Source organism: Strigops habroptila, chromosome 5 (assembly GCF_004027225.2).
Source record: "Strigops habroptila isolate Jane chromosome 5, bStrHab1.2.pri, whole genome shotgun sequence".
Lineage (NCBI taxonomy): Eukaryota > Metazoa > Chordata > Aves > Psittaciformes > Psittacidae > Strigops > Strigops habroptila.
The window spans coordinates 69,288,618-69,304,305 of NC_044281.2; the positions used below are offsets into that span (position 1 = coordinate 69,288,618).

Below are 15,688 nucleotides of genomic sequence, written 5' to 3' on the forward strand. Positions count from 1 at the left end.
CAATGAACTGGCACCCTCAGCTCTGCAGCAGCTTGACCTACAGTTAAAAAACCTGCTAACCCCATAGATATTTTGATTGCAGTAGATGTAAAAGGGAACCCATCATCCATGCTGTTATTTGCTTCGTTATTAAATTGTTTGCTTCATGTTGCCCATAAATACAGATTTTCAAAGTGCTGCAAACTTCATTTGGGATGGAATTTACATTGCCTGAACCTGGGAGAGCATAGGCAACTGTAGTGGCTTTAACAGACCTGAGTGAAATGCCTCTGGCAGGCCGAAGCAGTGAAATGCAGCAGATAGCAAAGCTGTCGTTTATCACTATTCCTGCAGATTCCTGCTACGGTGGTGATTTCTGTTCATTTCTCTGCCGATGGGGCAGTTTTTCTGCTGTGGGCAGCTATCCCAGCTGTGAGGTCGCCAACATGGCGGAGCCAGCAGCACGGGTTGAGTGAACCTCACATCATCCTGGTGGGTTGCAGGAGCTCGGGATGCACCACGCTAGCTGTTGGCAAGCCAGAACAGAGAGAAATTCTGTTCTCAGCACTGTCAGTCTGCACCCCCCCCCCCCCGCTGGTAAAGTTTGTGTGATATGTTGGGTCTAGGGAGAAGGCTGTGGTAACTTGGAGTCTACACAACTCGGGTTCCTCTTTGCTGTTAAGTGCTGTTGATCTCAGGACAAGTTCATGCCTACTCCAGCAGTCCTTATGAGCCCCATGATTTCTTCATGCCAATCCAGGGACTAAATGGTGCCCTCATTTTCCCCTAGCTGCCAAGCCCTGTTGGAAGAGATAGGTCTGCAGACAGCAGCCCATGTTTGATTCCTGCAGTGTGGCTACCCGGGATCAGGACGTGCCTGTGCACCACTGCGACCTAGTGGAGGGAAGGACGCTTGGCTGGGGGGGTTCATGGGCTTGGCAGCTCCCCAAAAGGGCTCTTTAGCTCCAGAGTTGAGGGTTCAGCTTTGCCAGGAGAGGATGGGAGCCCAGCCCTGCTGAGGCCATGTCATCGCCCAGTGTCTGCAGCACAGCACACCAGCAGGATGCTTGTAAAAATACAGGGGGATGCAGAGCCCTTACAGTGTTTGAGAGGAAGAATAAAAGAGCTGTCAGGGTGTACATGCAGCATCTCACCATCTCACCCTCTCTTCCTTGTGTTTATCGTACTGTCTTGCTCTGTTATGTCTAATTTGGGCCGTAAACTCCCCTGGGATAGGACTTGCCATTTTTAACTGCCAGGCGCAAGGCATACCTAAGCCACCTTAAAAATGATATTTCTATGCAGACTCTGGGACGTAAAGGGGTGGCTATGGCAACAGCTGTCTGTGTGCTCTGTGTCTCCCATGGACAGTGAAAGGGGCTGGTAACACAGCTTCAGCCCAGGCTGGAGCAGAGCATGTACAGCTTCGTGGGGTCCTTTCTGCATGCATCCACTGGCTTCCTCCTAAGCATAAGTCATCTGTGCTCCTTTTTGGGACTTTTTATTTTCTTTCCCCTTGCTTACTTTGATATGAAGAAGAGTTACAGAGCAGAAATACAGGCAGTGGTAACCCTTTCTTCTCTGTTTTAGATGTTAGGATAATTTGAGTACATCGTCTGCTTTTTCTTCTTGTCCACCTTTCAGAAATGCGTGGTTCTATATATAGCTAGGCACCTTCCTAGTACCATCCTGTGGTGGGCAAGAATGAATGCTAATGTGAATTATCCAGGCTTTTGCTCTGGTGACTGGACTACATCTGTGCTTGGAAACAAAGGATATTTACCCAGTTGTAAATGACAAAGTAAAGCTTACGTTTTTGTCAAAACTGTTATAGTACCAGGAACAGTGTGACTGTACTAAGCGCAGCGGAGAGAGGGACTGTTTTTCTCTGATAACTAGGTCCCAGCAGACCTGTGATCAATCCCGGATTCCTTAGACTGAGCAAGACGCCGTTGGTGCTGGTGATGACATTTCAGTTGATGTAAGCCCAGCGATTTTTATTATTATGTAGCAGGGGTTTGATAGTTCCCTATAACAGTTCTGAGTATGTGTAGAAAGGTTCACAATAACATTCTCACCAAATCTTGTTATAAACCTTGATGCTGAAGGAGGCAGAAATTGAAGAGAAATGAGTCTCTTAATGGATGAGAAATCCTTAAGTTTGGGAGAGGCACTCCTATATTAGTTACGATCTCTCTAGCTTATACAGATCTTGGGAAGGTTCTTGCTGCAGTGTTGCTGTATTGGCTCTTTTTATTGCTGATTATACCTCATTCTGTCTAATCTCCAAAACTAAGCTTGTCCATGACATTCTGGAGGTAAATTTTACCTTTTACAAACCATCAAAGAGGTTTGATTAGTTGTTTCCCAAACCAGCAAAGTATAGCATCAAGGGCTCAGGGAAATACAGCGTAAAAGTAAAGGCATGGGAGTTAAACAGATTGAAACTGGGCAAGTGGATGAATGAACACTGGTACCCATTCTTAGCCAAACTGGTGCAAACCCAAGATATTACCAGCAGGTAAGAAAGAGGTTTAGAGCATGTGTCAGTCAGAGAGCGCAACATTTGGTATAAGCTGAAATGTTAATTCCTAGTGAAAATGCATTGACAGTACAACAGGGCACCACGTGGCAAAAAGAAGCTGCTGAGAAATTGCAGACATGAGTCACGGGAGTTTAATGAGAGGTCAAAGAAATGAAGAGAGCCAAAAAACCTCACGACATTTTTAGATGCCTGTGTCTTACCCACCTCCTGAGACCTCCTCAAAAGGTCTCAGGGATCAGTAATAGCAGAAACCAGTTGCAAAGTCAGGCATCTCACCAGTACCATGCTTATAGCTGGTGCTTCACTGGTGCAATGTTTTGGCTGGGGATGCTCTGAGATGGTCACTGCCTGGCTCCCATCAGACAGTCTACCTTTGTCCACCACAGGGGCTGTGCCCCAGTTTTGGGATTATTTTCCTCAAAGACCATGCTCCATCTCATCCCGGGGATCCCAGCATGACCAAGCTTGTTTGTGTTTAGACAGTCATGTGGGCAAAGGAGAAAGAAGAGGAGGAAGAGGAAGAAATGTGGTCCTGTATGAAGGTGGGATGTGGTGAGAGTGGGAACCTTTGGGAACTGAAACCTTGGGTCCCCTTCTTCAGGGGCCTGAGGAAGATTTGGCGACTATTTAGCATTCATGTACACTGGACCTTATTCTCTGTGTGAATCCTATGGCTTCAGCAAGGTTACACTGCCCTGACTGGCAGCCATACTGTGGCCCTCTGGCTGTTTCTTGTTTATGCTTTCAATTTGCAGCTTCAGAAAAGCCTCCTGTCTTTCTGTCTAAACCTTTTGAGGCCACATCCTATGACCTGTGCATTTAAATTAGCTTTACTGATAGCCAAGGTGTCAAAGCTTTCCCTTGGGGTAAGAGAGTGGAATTTGTCTTTTTTTCTTGTTAAGGAGTTAGCTGAAGCTTGGAAAACAAGATTCAGCTCTTTAGTTCCTGTAGTTCAGATATCAAAATCATTCATAAAGAAATCACAAGCCTAATGGGCATCTGCAACAACAGAATACATGAAGAATTTATCGAAGAGATTAACTTTTCAATTATGTACCTTGGCAGAAATGGGCATTGACTCTCTTTATGATTCCTCCCCCCCCGCCCCTTAATTTTGTCCAGCTGTGACAGCTAGAGTGACTGACTTAGGGTTACTGTTTCAGGAAATCACATTTGCTGTTCACTCCTCTAGTACCATACAATTGGATGGTGATAGAAAGTTGAGTTTAGCATAAAAACTTATTTTTTTTAGACATGGGATGTAGTTTTTAAACCTTACCCTGGGCCCCTGATTTGGGTTAACTCATGTATGTCCCATTGACTTCAGTGGTATATAAATAATTGTTTAGATGAAGTGGATTATTAAGTGCTGTCATGAAATGGAATAGACCTAAACACGTGCTGAACTTCTGTTCAGAAATTGGTGCAGACTGCAATAATTGTGCTGTTTTAAAATAAGCTCATCAAACAAAGCTTTGATTTACTGTTCCCATGCAAAACTAGGAGAGTGTGTCTTGCAGATCACGCCAGCTCTGGAGTAGGAGTGGGGTGGATGGGGTGTAATGGCTGCACTGTCATTATGTACATGTGGAAAATAAGTCAGAAATTTTTTGAGAGCTGCTTCATGCTGACTTTCAGGGTGGAAATTCTCCAAGAAAGAGATATTAAAAGGAATTAAAACAAAGAAAATATTCTGGATAAATAGCAGTATATGCATTCTTTCGGAAATACTGTTGTTGAATCTTTAGGTGAGGAACCAGCTTGGAGAAGGAGAGATGATCTGTAAACTTAATTAGTCATGGCTGAAAAATTGAAACACTTTTGGCGAACTCTAGCTGTTTCCTTTCACTATTTTCAAAATTATGTATTTCAATTTTGAGTATTGAAATTAAATTTTAATCTTAAAACAACAACAGTGATTTCCAAACAAGCCCCAAAAATCAACTGGAGAAGCTCTTGGTCCAGTATTTATTTGCTTTTTTTAAAGGTAATAAGATAAACTGAGCCCTTTGTTTCAGGCTAGCCTGAAACACTGGATATTTCCAATTTATTTTTTTTCTTCAGTCAGTTGACTGAAATATTATGTATTATCACTGCTCTTCACAGGTTGCATCTTCACTAGAAAATGTTGTGCATTTAGCTGTGGTTATTGGGATAGCTCAAAATCTTTGTGATGTCCAGGCGATTTATCATTTAGCAGTGCCTTTGGGCAGCTAAACAGGACTACAGTAAACCCAGGAAGGTGATTGCCAGCAGTGTATCTGGGTTTCCTAAGGAAAAGGGTGAAGACCCAATGGCATTAATTCATTTTGATAAGCAATGGTGCTGGATGAGATGCTGGACCTTGGGGAGACCTTGGCAGGGACAAAGTGGTTGTTGGTGGATTGAATTCTCCCTGAGCAGCTGGCTGTAAAACTGTCAGTGATGGCAGGAGCCTTTCACTGGGAAACGTGGGGGCAAGTTGGAGAAGGAGTCATCATGTCAGTGCCTGCATGAAGAAACAGGGGTAAATGAAAGCAGGTGAATAAGGCTAAATGAGAGATAAATAAATACCACGTGAGGGAGGATGATGGATGGGAAGGAGGAAGAAAGTATATGTTTTGAAGAAAATTGCTGTCAGATTATTCAGGGGATGACGGCTTGTGTCTGAAGTAGCTTGGGAATTGGCTGAGACCACTGAGATGCTATGGAAACATGCACATAGTAATGTAGGGAGGATTGGAAATAGAGTTGTTAGAGGACCAGTAGCAATCTGCAACACAGTACATGAAGGTAAAATTGTGGGGTTAGCACTGCATGCAGTGGTGAACTACTTACCTGAATAGGTGAGATAAAATGGTTGAAATTTCTAAGTGGAAAGGAGGGTAAAAGGGATGATAGTGCCAGAAGTAAGCAATGGAGTCACTGGGTACGAGAAGAGAGATCTGTACAGTTGTTAGACAACCAGAAATTGCAATTATTCCCTTTATTTCCCATGAAGAAGAAGGAAAAAAAGCAAAACAACAGAAGTTTTCTACAGAGAAATGTACATCTTAAAGATCAGGAAACATCAGACAAAGTGACAATTGACAGTCTCCAGAGAGAATTTGGTCTTGCACAGGTAATTAAAGGAAGTAATAAAAGACTTGCCAGCTGTACAAAGAATAAGAGGAAATGGAAAGAAAAGGTGGGGCACTATACAGAGAGAGACAGGACTGAGATTAAAATAATGTTGGTATGGACCTAAAAGTGATGGTGGTTTTGGTGTGGTTTGCAAGAGGGAACATAATAGCTGATCACGGAGTCTAGGAGGCCTGGGGCAAGGGAGGTGAAAATCATTGCATTGGGGTGGGAGTAAAATTCAGAGATTTCGTGTGCATGAGTGGGAGATAGATTAAGGAGTGAATAATGGAGATTAGGTGGTCTCCACAAAACACAGGCCACATGATTTCTGCTCAAACCATATTTCTCTGACTTTGTGGGGAGTTAGAAAACATCAAATGGAAAACCCATGAACACGATAAAGGGAACGAGACAAGGAGGTGCCAACATCCAGAGGTGGCTGTGACAGTGGTTAAGCACATCTTCAGCCTGAAGGACATTTGTCAGTCTTCAGGACCACTGGCTGGGGAAGATGAGGATACCCTGATGAAAAGCCTCCCTGAACAAAACCCCAAACATGTTGTTTGTAACATAGATGTTGCCAGCACCCTGCAGACTCTCTGAGAGCATCAGCTTTTGTGGAAAACAAATCCACAACTGTAAAACGCATATGGAAGTTTGTTCTTCATAATCTACTGTCAGACTCCTTCAGAACATTCCTATTTGCTAAGGAAAACAGTAATTTATTTCAATTTTATGAGGCTAGTTATGCTCTTTGTGCAGTTTCATATGTGCAAATCAATTTGACATGCTTTAGAGATGTTAGGCAGAATCGTATAAATGTTTGTTATGAACCAGTCTGTTCAGAGCACTTTGTTAGATAGCACATGTCCCCAAACTACAATTTATCAGTCAGCACTCAACCTTTGTGCCTTCAACTATTCTTATTCATGTATGAGATTGTATGCTTTCATTCCTTAGATTATATTGAAGAATATGCAGATCATCAATCAATTACTAAGCTGGCCTGGAAACCGCAATTGTTCACTCTGGCTTAAAACCAGCTGCGATCCCCTAAAGCTTGTGGTTTGGGGTTTTTTTTCTTTCTGAATATTTCCACTTGGAGGCTAGCAGTACATGAGCTCACATTCTTTCAAAATTGATCTTTTTTGTTTGTTTCTGATTTGTTTTACTGTGATATTTTACCATATTATTGGTACAGCATTGACAGTCCATGATAAGAAATCTGTGATAATCCCAGTAAGCCAAGGGAGGTTATTTATATCCTTAGAAAAGTATTCTGAACAGATCTCAAGCGTTTCCTGAGATTCTCCTGACAGGACACCAGTTGCTCTGTGCCTAATGGTACAAAGGCAGTGTTCCCTCAAAGCGGGATTTGGTGCTAAATGCTCCCAGAAAGCCACCAGATTTGCACAAGTAACAGTTGACAGCAAGTCTCTTCCACCCATTTTTTTTATCAGTTCTCCAAAACTGAATCATGGAAACCAAATAGCTTTAGTGCTCAATCTGTCCCAAGATGCCTGGAAAGCAATGCTGATTTTTATCCAAGCAAATGCAAACACAGAGCAAAGACAAGTCCAGTGAGATGCTCGTTAACCGCTGTTGATTTTCACTCTCTTCTGTTAAAGTGGCAGATGTTTGTAGCTTTGCAATTGATTCCATGGAGTCAATACTCTGCCTTCTTTTGTAACCCAGCTTTAAAATCTGGTGACAATTTTTAGTGTAAACGTGAATGATTTCTCCCACAGACGAACTCCAGCTTTAGGCTCTACCCTTGGCATGGACTTTGACTTCTGCCCCTTCTCTCAACTGCTTTCAGCAATATTGGAAAAACGTCTATCTTGTCAGAAAGCTAATTTGGACTGTGTCGGTTACAGGCAAACAAATGCACTCAGTTGATTTAAATATCTGCCACTCCTGCAATAAAAAGGGCAGTTACGAAATATCAATTACCTTGCCTTCCAGATTGCAATGAGCAGGAAGCCAAAATCTGCATGTAGGCAGTAACGCCTGCTTTAACCATGTGAATGCACATGAAACGTGTTTGCTCTCCGTTGACCGTGTGGTAATGCCAAGCTGGTGTGTAAGTAAAGGAGGAATTCTGAAAAACAAATGTGATCTGTCATGATCTCAGATGCTGTTTGACCCAGAGCAGATTTTACTGTCTCTTAAAGAGCAGCCTGGGCATCTCACATATATTGCTGGTACAAGTGACATTGTTGGCTGTAGTCTTGCATATATTCCTGTAAGCGTGTGCATAAAGAGAGGAGCCAGAGCAGTGAGAGAAGAAGGAAGTCGCTCTATTTGAAGTGGGATGTTACACTGTCAATGAAATAGTTATATGCATATATGGAGGTATTTTATAAGTAGGTATTTACTTAACTGGTGTCCTTGATTTGATGTGGGTGTTTTCAAGGAGAAGGAATGGTTGATCTGAGGCAGTAACTCAGGCAGTTTGATTTCTCGGTTGTTCATAAAGGAAATGTACTTTGTAGAAGTGAATTCCTAAGTATATAGCCAAGGAGGTTTTTAGTCTGAATCATTCCTTTGAGGGATTTTAAACATTTGCCTCCCACATGCTAATAATGCTATGAAAGTGGCTTCGTTGTATGATCCGAGAAACTGCATTCTGGCGCCTGATGGTTTATGAGAAATGAATGCAATAAGTGGTCTCGGATCATATAAATTTCAAGATTTAACAGTAACAAGCAAGGAGGGAAGGCGGAAACCTGTGTGCAGCATCAGAGCAGCAGTGTCCACCTGGGAGCATGGGTCTCTGCAGCGTTACGCTGAGCGCGGCACAGCGCAGCCTCCTCTCCAGACCTCACATGGAGAGTACAAGTGTGCAGGAAAGCAAATAGTTTTATGAGTGTCTGCTCAGACGCATTGCCAGCAGGCGAGAGCACTTTGGACATGCTCTGTGAGTGGAGCTTTGCTTCTTGACGACTATAAGTGTGGCCTTGGCTTTCTTCACTTCTCAGTTTTTCTCCTGTGTTTATTTTAAGTAAGGGCAATTTTCACTCTCCTGTTTGCTTAGCTCCTTCTGGTACAATAAAATGGTTAAGATACATGTGGCAGAGACTGAGAGAGCCTAGAGCAGAGCATCCCATGGTGGTGAGGAAATCTTGAGTACACCACCATGAGTACAGCAGGCTGCATGAAGGTCTGCTTCCAGTTGCCCTTTAATTTGAGTGGATTTTGAAGCCAGGGACACACAGCAGTCCCTCTCCTCCCAGAACGAGTCACAGCTGCTCTTCTTTCCAGTGGAGGTAATGCTGTGGACTGGGTGTCATACACAGATCGGGCAAACCCTTACCAAAGGGGTTTGGGAATGGGTATTGCTCCTTGCCCCCGGTCACAGTGATCTTCATCCTTATTTTAGGAGGGATAAATGAGAATGTGAATTGTTTCCATTTTACCAAATTTTCAGTCCCCAGTCATCTTAAATTACATCTTAAATTGAGCTATAAACAACATACAGAAATGATTCTGGCTACTTCTGTGCTGAAGCGAGGCAGTTCCTCAGAAGTATACATGCGTCAGCTCACTAGGACTGAGTCAGCAAGGGAGCGAAGATTGCCACAGCATGACACAGGCAGAGTTTGCAAGGCAGGCAGCTGAGCTGGGATTAATACCTGCACTCCCACAATGGGGAGTATGAGGCTGTGAGTGGCAGAAGGTTTTTAGAAGCACAGGTTTATTTCTTGTCCTATGACTGGTTGCTTTTCCCAATTGCCTTTGAGTGTGATGTTATTTTACATTGTGGTACATATTTCAAGCATGTCTCCCTGCAATGTCAGTCTTGCCAAATGGACTGTTAGCTGCATAAGTCTGCTGTAGACGATGGAGGAGATAGTGCAAGATTCTAGGTGTTGGAAGGCCAGCTATCCTGCCTGCCTAACCCCTTGTGACAGGTAGCACTGATGGTGGGAAAAGGAGTCTTCATCTGCATCCCTCAGTAGGAATGGAACCCTTCCAGCATGGTGGGAATAATACAGCATGCATCCTTTTGCAGTTGTATGTTTACATAGAATATTCTTGTAGGGGGCACTGACTACAATGTCTTTGGTAGTTTAGCATCTCTGAGGTTCCTTGGTCATGGAAATAATACAGTGAGCACTAGTACTCACTAAAAATACTACTATTCAGTGAAGTGGGGGATTAGGAGAAGAAAAATGCACTTGGAAGAAGTAAAGCAAAGAACAGAAGGAAGGGAAAACATGAGGCTTTGCATAGGAAGGGAAGGAGCAAGCCAGCAAAGTTCTGACCTTACCCATTTTTTACTCTTTGCTTAGTAGCTGAGGACAGAAATGTTCTCCAGATGCAAGGAATCACTAGATTGTTCCTTGACATCTCGGCATTTTTCTCTCCTGGGAGGGAAGCTCCTTAGACAAGGGATAGGTTCTTTGGTTATCAATCTGATTTCCCTGGTTTATTTATACTAGGTCTTTCATAGCTTATTCTGGAAAGAGGTTGCAACCCTCATACTCTGAAGAAATACAGTTCATGTCATAGGATTGCACCAGTCTCAGGAAACACATCAAGAGGAGGAGATCTGTTAACTTAGAGCTTGCAGTTAAATACTGGACTCTGCAAGTTTCCAGCACGTGTGTGCATGCATGCATACTGAGTTTTCTCTGCTTTCTTAGCTCCTTTACAGGTGTGTGACTACTACTGCTTGTGACCTTTGAAAGTGAAGCCTTCAGGAAATAACAAACAGTACTGAAAAAGAAGAAGGAAATAATGATTTGATAGTCTGACAGCAACACATCCCCTTTGGGTTTGTGGGGGGCTGAAATGATCTGTGCATGCTGCTGGATAGAATTGTGTTTGATGTGCGTGTAGCTATATTAAATGTGCATGTATGTGCACATTTAATGTATCTATAATATATATTGTACATATTATACATGTTTAAGTAAATAGATTATTTTAAGAAGACAACAACAAAGACACCTTCAAAAAAATAGGTGGTAGTGAAATATTTCTGATCTGGATGCAGTGATTACAGCTGTATCTGGCTGCTCACCAGCTCCTTGTAAATGCTGTTTTAAAGCATTACTGCAGTCTCACTGAGCCTGCATGAAGTGGGAGGCTTTTCCATGCCCTCTGAGCAGGAAAAGGGAGAGATTTGAAACCTCTGATCTGAGGAAAATACTTCAAGTTAATTTCCTGTGTAAGGAGTCAGCTGCTAAGAATCTAAATACTGCAGATAAACCCCACTGAAGAGGAGAAAACAGAAGACGGTTGAAGTGCGCAAGTGCCCTTCATTTCTACTTCACTAAATGAATTTCTCCTGCTTAATTTTTTTTTCTTAAACAAAGCCATTAAAAGTTACAAAGGGATTTGTGAAGTTAGACATCCTTTACAAAAATTCAGTGTCTCAGATTCTCCAACTGAGGAGCAGAAAATCTGTATTTAGTAGAAATCCTTTTCTCTTTGGCCGTGTCTGTATTGCTACCAGAAACTTTAAGTCTCTAAATCCAGCATTAACATCATAACTGCAGTGATGCAGTGCTCAGCAAAAGCTCTCTGGAAAGCAGTTTGGGCAGTCAGCTTGCATCGAGCTGCCATGATCATGGCCAGCTTCCTGGTGGTACCCCAACCATCTGGGTTAAAGCTTGCTCTGGTGACTCAGTGAGAGCTGTGGTCTTCACTCACAAGTCCATCTATTCCTACCCAAGGAGGTCTCTCACCAATTGACTTTTCCCGAAGAAACACTGCCAACTGCCTTATACAGGAAATTTTCTAATCTTGAATATTTAGTAAGGAGGGATGATTTCTGAATTCTCCAGGCTGAAGCCGAGTGATCTCCTCAGTAATGGGCTGTTCGACCTGTTTTGTATTTTAGAGTCTTGTAATACAAAGCCATTCCATCTTTTTGCTGTGTGCCCAGGTTTGTCTCTGCAAATATAAATGTGCCTTAACACTACTACATGGAGAGCCCCTCCTTTGGAAGCATTAAAGGTCAGTTGTAAATGTTCTGCAGGAGTCATGCGGCGTTATGGGCCACTCCAGCATGAACAGCTTGATCTGTGTTCAGCTTGAACAGCTTGGTCTGTGTTTAAAAACTGACAACTGAGGCTTTAGTGGAAGCTTCATTCCTGGACATCTTCTGGTGAAAGAAACTGCTCAAAGTCACCTCATTTGTTTCACATTTCATCAGAATTGTTCTTTCATAGACCTTGGCCATTATCAGTTATTCTGGGTAAATGGCATTCCACATCTCTTTTGACTTACCTACCACCCCAAAAGATGAATCCCACTTCTGTTTTACCTTATATTTAATGGGATTTATTTGTTTTCTTCTTTGGCTGGGTGTTTTGAGATTTATAAAAACACAGAGGCCTGGAGCAGACCAGCATCTCTTAGAGACTCACCTCTTTTCACAAACCCACTTCAGATACCAGTAAACTGCAATCCTTTCTTCCATGGGTATTTTCAAGCATTAATGAACTAAGTCTCACAGTCATTCCCATATGCTTTAGACATCTTATCCCTTAAGTAGCTAGGCATTTGAGCTACTGATGGGTTTAAGTAAAACAGTTGGATGTGGTTTGCTATCACTGCCATGCGTCTTGTCTGTAGCACTCCATCTCTCTTAACCTCTTTTCAGATGGAAAAAGATATTTTGTCCAGCAGCCAAAGGGAAATGCAAGCATCCTGGTGGAAAACAAGCTGTTTCAAAACCCTGGCTGCAAGCTACCCACATTATCACTGTTGTCAGCCAGGCTGCACATGCATAGTTACAGGGAATAAAATAAAGAGGACCTTCTGTTCCTGTTCAGAAAGGTCTCTACCCATTCACCTACACCAAAGGATTGTCGTCAGCTGCCAGTATTAATTTGTTCTCCTATGTAGGTTTTCAGCAAGAGGAGGGTAAAAGAAGTTTAATTCCATCCAGCAGGAGCACTGTCAATGCAAATGCTAGCTGATATATTACAAAGCTTTAATGCAACCCACTTCTAGATTACTTGGGGTAATTTCTGATTTCTTTTTTTATTTATTCTTCCTTTCCCGTAATTAACTTCTTGGAAGAGAAGCTGAAATATCAGTATGGGGAAAATGAATTATGAGAAACAAAGCCCATTTTTATTTTGAAACTGTTCTTCCCTTGTAATAGTTTATTTCAAGAGGAGCCTGGAATAATCCAGTTTAAGCAAAGCAAAGATCTCTACTCAAGCCAAACTGTGTGTGGGTGTGCTCTTGTCAGGGCTCCCAGAAGAGGAGGGCAGGAAAGGCTGTTAGTCAGACCTCAGATGTTGCAGGAGATGTTGGTTATTCAGTAGCTGGCACTTTTCCTTGGCAGACCAGTACAGAGCCACTACTCTGGTGTACTGGGAGAGGGTGCATCCCATGAGATAAAATCCTCAGATAACCTCAGGTCCTGCTCTTTTTTCTGTCATAAAAGAAAGTCCCAAGGATAAGTGGCTGGAAGAGGTGCCCACTGTAAGGGCCTAGAAGGTGGGTTAGGAATGACTCTCTGCTCCTCTGCCTCTTCTTGTAGCTCCACCTTGTGCTGTGTTTGTGGCAGGTCCCAAGCTGGGGTCTGGTGGTGTTGCTTTGTGCCGTCTGCACAAGTTTGTGTTGTAGGGGTGGTCCCACCTCATACTGTTTGGACTCAGGCTTGACGCCACAACAGTCTTCAGGCATAGTTCCTGCAGAGGAACAGTCAGTATGGGTGACAGCCTATTACAACATTTGCAGAGAATTACCCACAAACTCAGTTTTCTCACAGTGAATAGTCACTTGATGCTATGGGCATTTCAGAGTTCAGAAAGTCAGGCATAAGGATAAATCTTTGCATTATCTCAGCTTACTTTTATAATCTGTTCAAATAATGTGAGTTTTTTCACAGTATATTGCTCTTTAAAATTTCTATAGCAACAGTATAGCTAAGGATATGTTAAATAAAAGTAATTTAGGCATTAAAGGCAGGTGATTATATTCCTTAGAGAAAGAATCAAATAAATTGATGGTAAGCTCTTGAAACAGCAGGTGAGACTAACAGAGAGGATAAGGTGCAATTCTGTTTCTACTGATGGATTTGAATGTATAAGCACCATCTTCCTTTGTTACATATCTGTGGATTTGATTTTTAATTATTTGGCTTGGAAATAGTAAATGATTGTACGTTATTTATAGAAAACTTCATATTCCCAAGTTTTGCACTATGAAATCCATACTGTGCTGATTTGCAGTGAGCACCAGAAGCCTAATGATTAATTATATACAGGAATATTAATTAAATTTCATCTGATGATAAATAAATTAGAACTGAACATAGCAACTTTTAAAATAAAAAAAAAAAAAAAGTGTAGCTAGATATTTATTTCCTACATCTGTGAGAATTGCTGTAGACAATAAAGAGGGCATGAAAACTTGGAGCCTGTAGAGATATTGATTGCTATGTTCAGGGTACCTTTCAGATATTTACCCTCTGCTTCCCCTCTCCAAGGAGGGCCTCCCCTGGTCAATTCTTTCCATTGATTTTGAGTCTGCCTGCTCAGAAGATGAAAATATTGATGCTGGTGGGGAAGGTACAAGAACAGCAATCTTTTGCAAATACAATTTATGATACTCCACTTCCATATTTTAAAGGGGAAATTTTATTAATGGAAGCAGGTCTCTGGTTTTCCCTTTTAAACACATTGATCAAACCGATAGCGGTTTGCAAACTCCTGGGCATTTTCCTTTCCTCTGAATTGACCCCTCTGTTGTTTCCTCTCTCCCCACAGACAGTGAGATCATCCCTCCCGACTGCCTGCGGCCCCGCTCCTTCACCGCCATCCGCCGGCCCTCACTGCGGCGGGAGACGGAGGACACGCGCCTCTCGGTCAGCCTGTGCGACCTCAACCTGCAGGAGGAGACCTTCCATGTGACGGCCACCACGTGTCCCATCCCGCAGAACTCCCTCAACTCCCAGCACTCCCACCTCCTCCCTTCCCAGCTGGAGAGCGACCTCCGCTTCCACCACCTCCGGGGACCCCATGTTAAAATCCTCGATGACCAGACTGTGGCCCGTCTGGAGCACGCGCGGGAGGAGAGGACTTTGGTTTTCACCAGCAGACCCCTTCGGATCAATGAAACCATTTTTGTCAAAATCAACAAGTCCAACGCTGTGCGCACGGGGACGCTGTCCTACGGGGTGACATCCTGCGACCCCAGCACCTTGCGCCCCAGCGACCTCCCCTATAACCCTGAGTCTTTGGTTGACCGAAAGGAGTTCTGGGCCATCTGCCGAGTTGTGGTGCCCCTCCAGAGTGGAGACATCCTGGGATTTATGGTGAATTCGGATGGTGAGCTGCACTTGAGTCACAACGGTGCCAGCATTGGCATGCAGGTCTGCACGGACTGTTCCCAGCCCCTCTGGATGTTCTTCGTTTTACACGGCGCAGTCATGCAAATTCGATTGTTGGGTATGTTGGACCCCCTTTTTCCAAACTTCACTCACAAGAAAGCAAGGGGGGGGGGATACATCATGGGGAAGGGTGGAGGGAATGAATGGCTCCCTCCCTGCTCTAGGATCAGGTACAAATTTTGTTTTTATGAAAGAAAAAAAACTCGACCATACAAAAGCACACAGATGAGTTGCAAGACTTACCTCTTTGCACTTCTGTAGCATCCTTCACTTGGTGGTCTCAAAGCTCTTTTCAGATAATGAATTAAGCCTCAGAGACCTCCATTAAAGTACAGATGAGTCACCACTGACCTAGGAGGAGTGAGGAAGGGGGAGGAGAGGTGCTTTGAGCTGAGCTAATGTAGGGCAAAGCCAGCAGGAAAAATGAGATATGATGCCCTTTTCTGTGTGTTAGCTGTCTGGCGTGACTGATTCTCAAAAAGAGCAGTTCCTTGATTTCCTCAGACTTGCATGTGAGAGGCAGGCCAGCAAGCAGAGAAGAAAGAAGCCCTGTGCCTCATAATTGTGGCAGTGCACAGAGTGTGGCACTGACCAGTTCAACAAGACAGGGATTTCCTTGTCCTCCAGCCCTGTGTAAGGCAGTATAGCTCATACGGGTTGATGGACCTCTGAAGAGCTGGCCTCTTTCTCTTGATATTTTT

General features: G+C 43.2%; 1 protein-coding gene across 1 annotated transcript in view; it reads left to right on the plus strand.

Moving 5' to 3' along the window:
* The window catches only part of NEURL1 (neuralized E3 ubiquitin protein ligase 1), a 161,820-nt gene that overhangs the window by 125,483 nt on the left and 20,649 nt on the right, over positions 1-15,688 (plus strand). Inside the window, exon 4 of the mRNA XM_030487965.1 lies at positions 14,365-15,045. Coding sequence (XP_030343825.1) covers positions 14,365-15,045 — 681 coding nt within the window. The remainder of the gene's footprint in view (positions 1-14,364; positions 15,046-15,688) is intronic.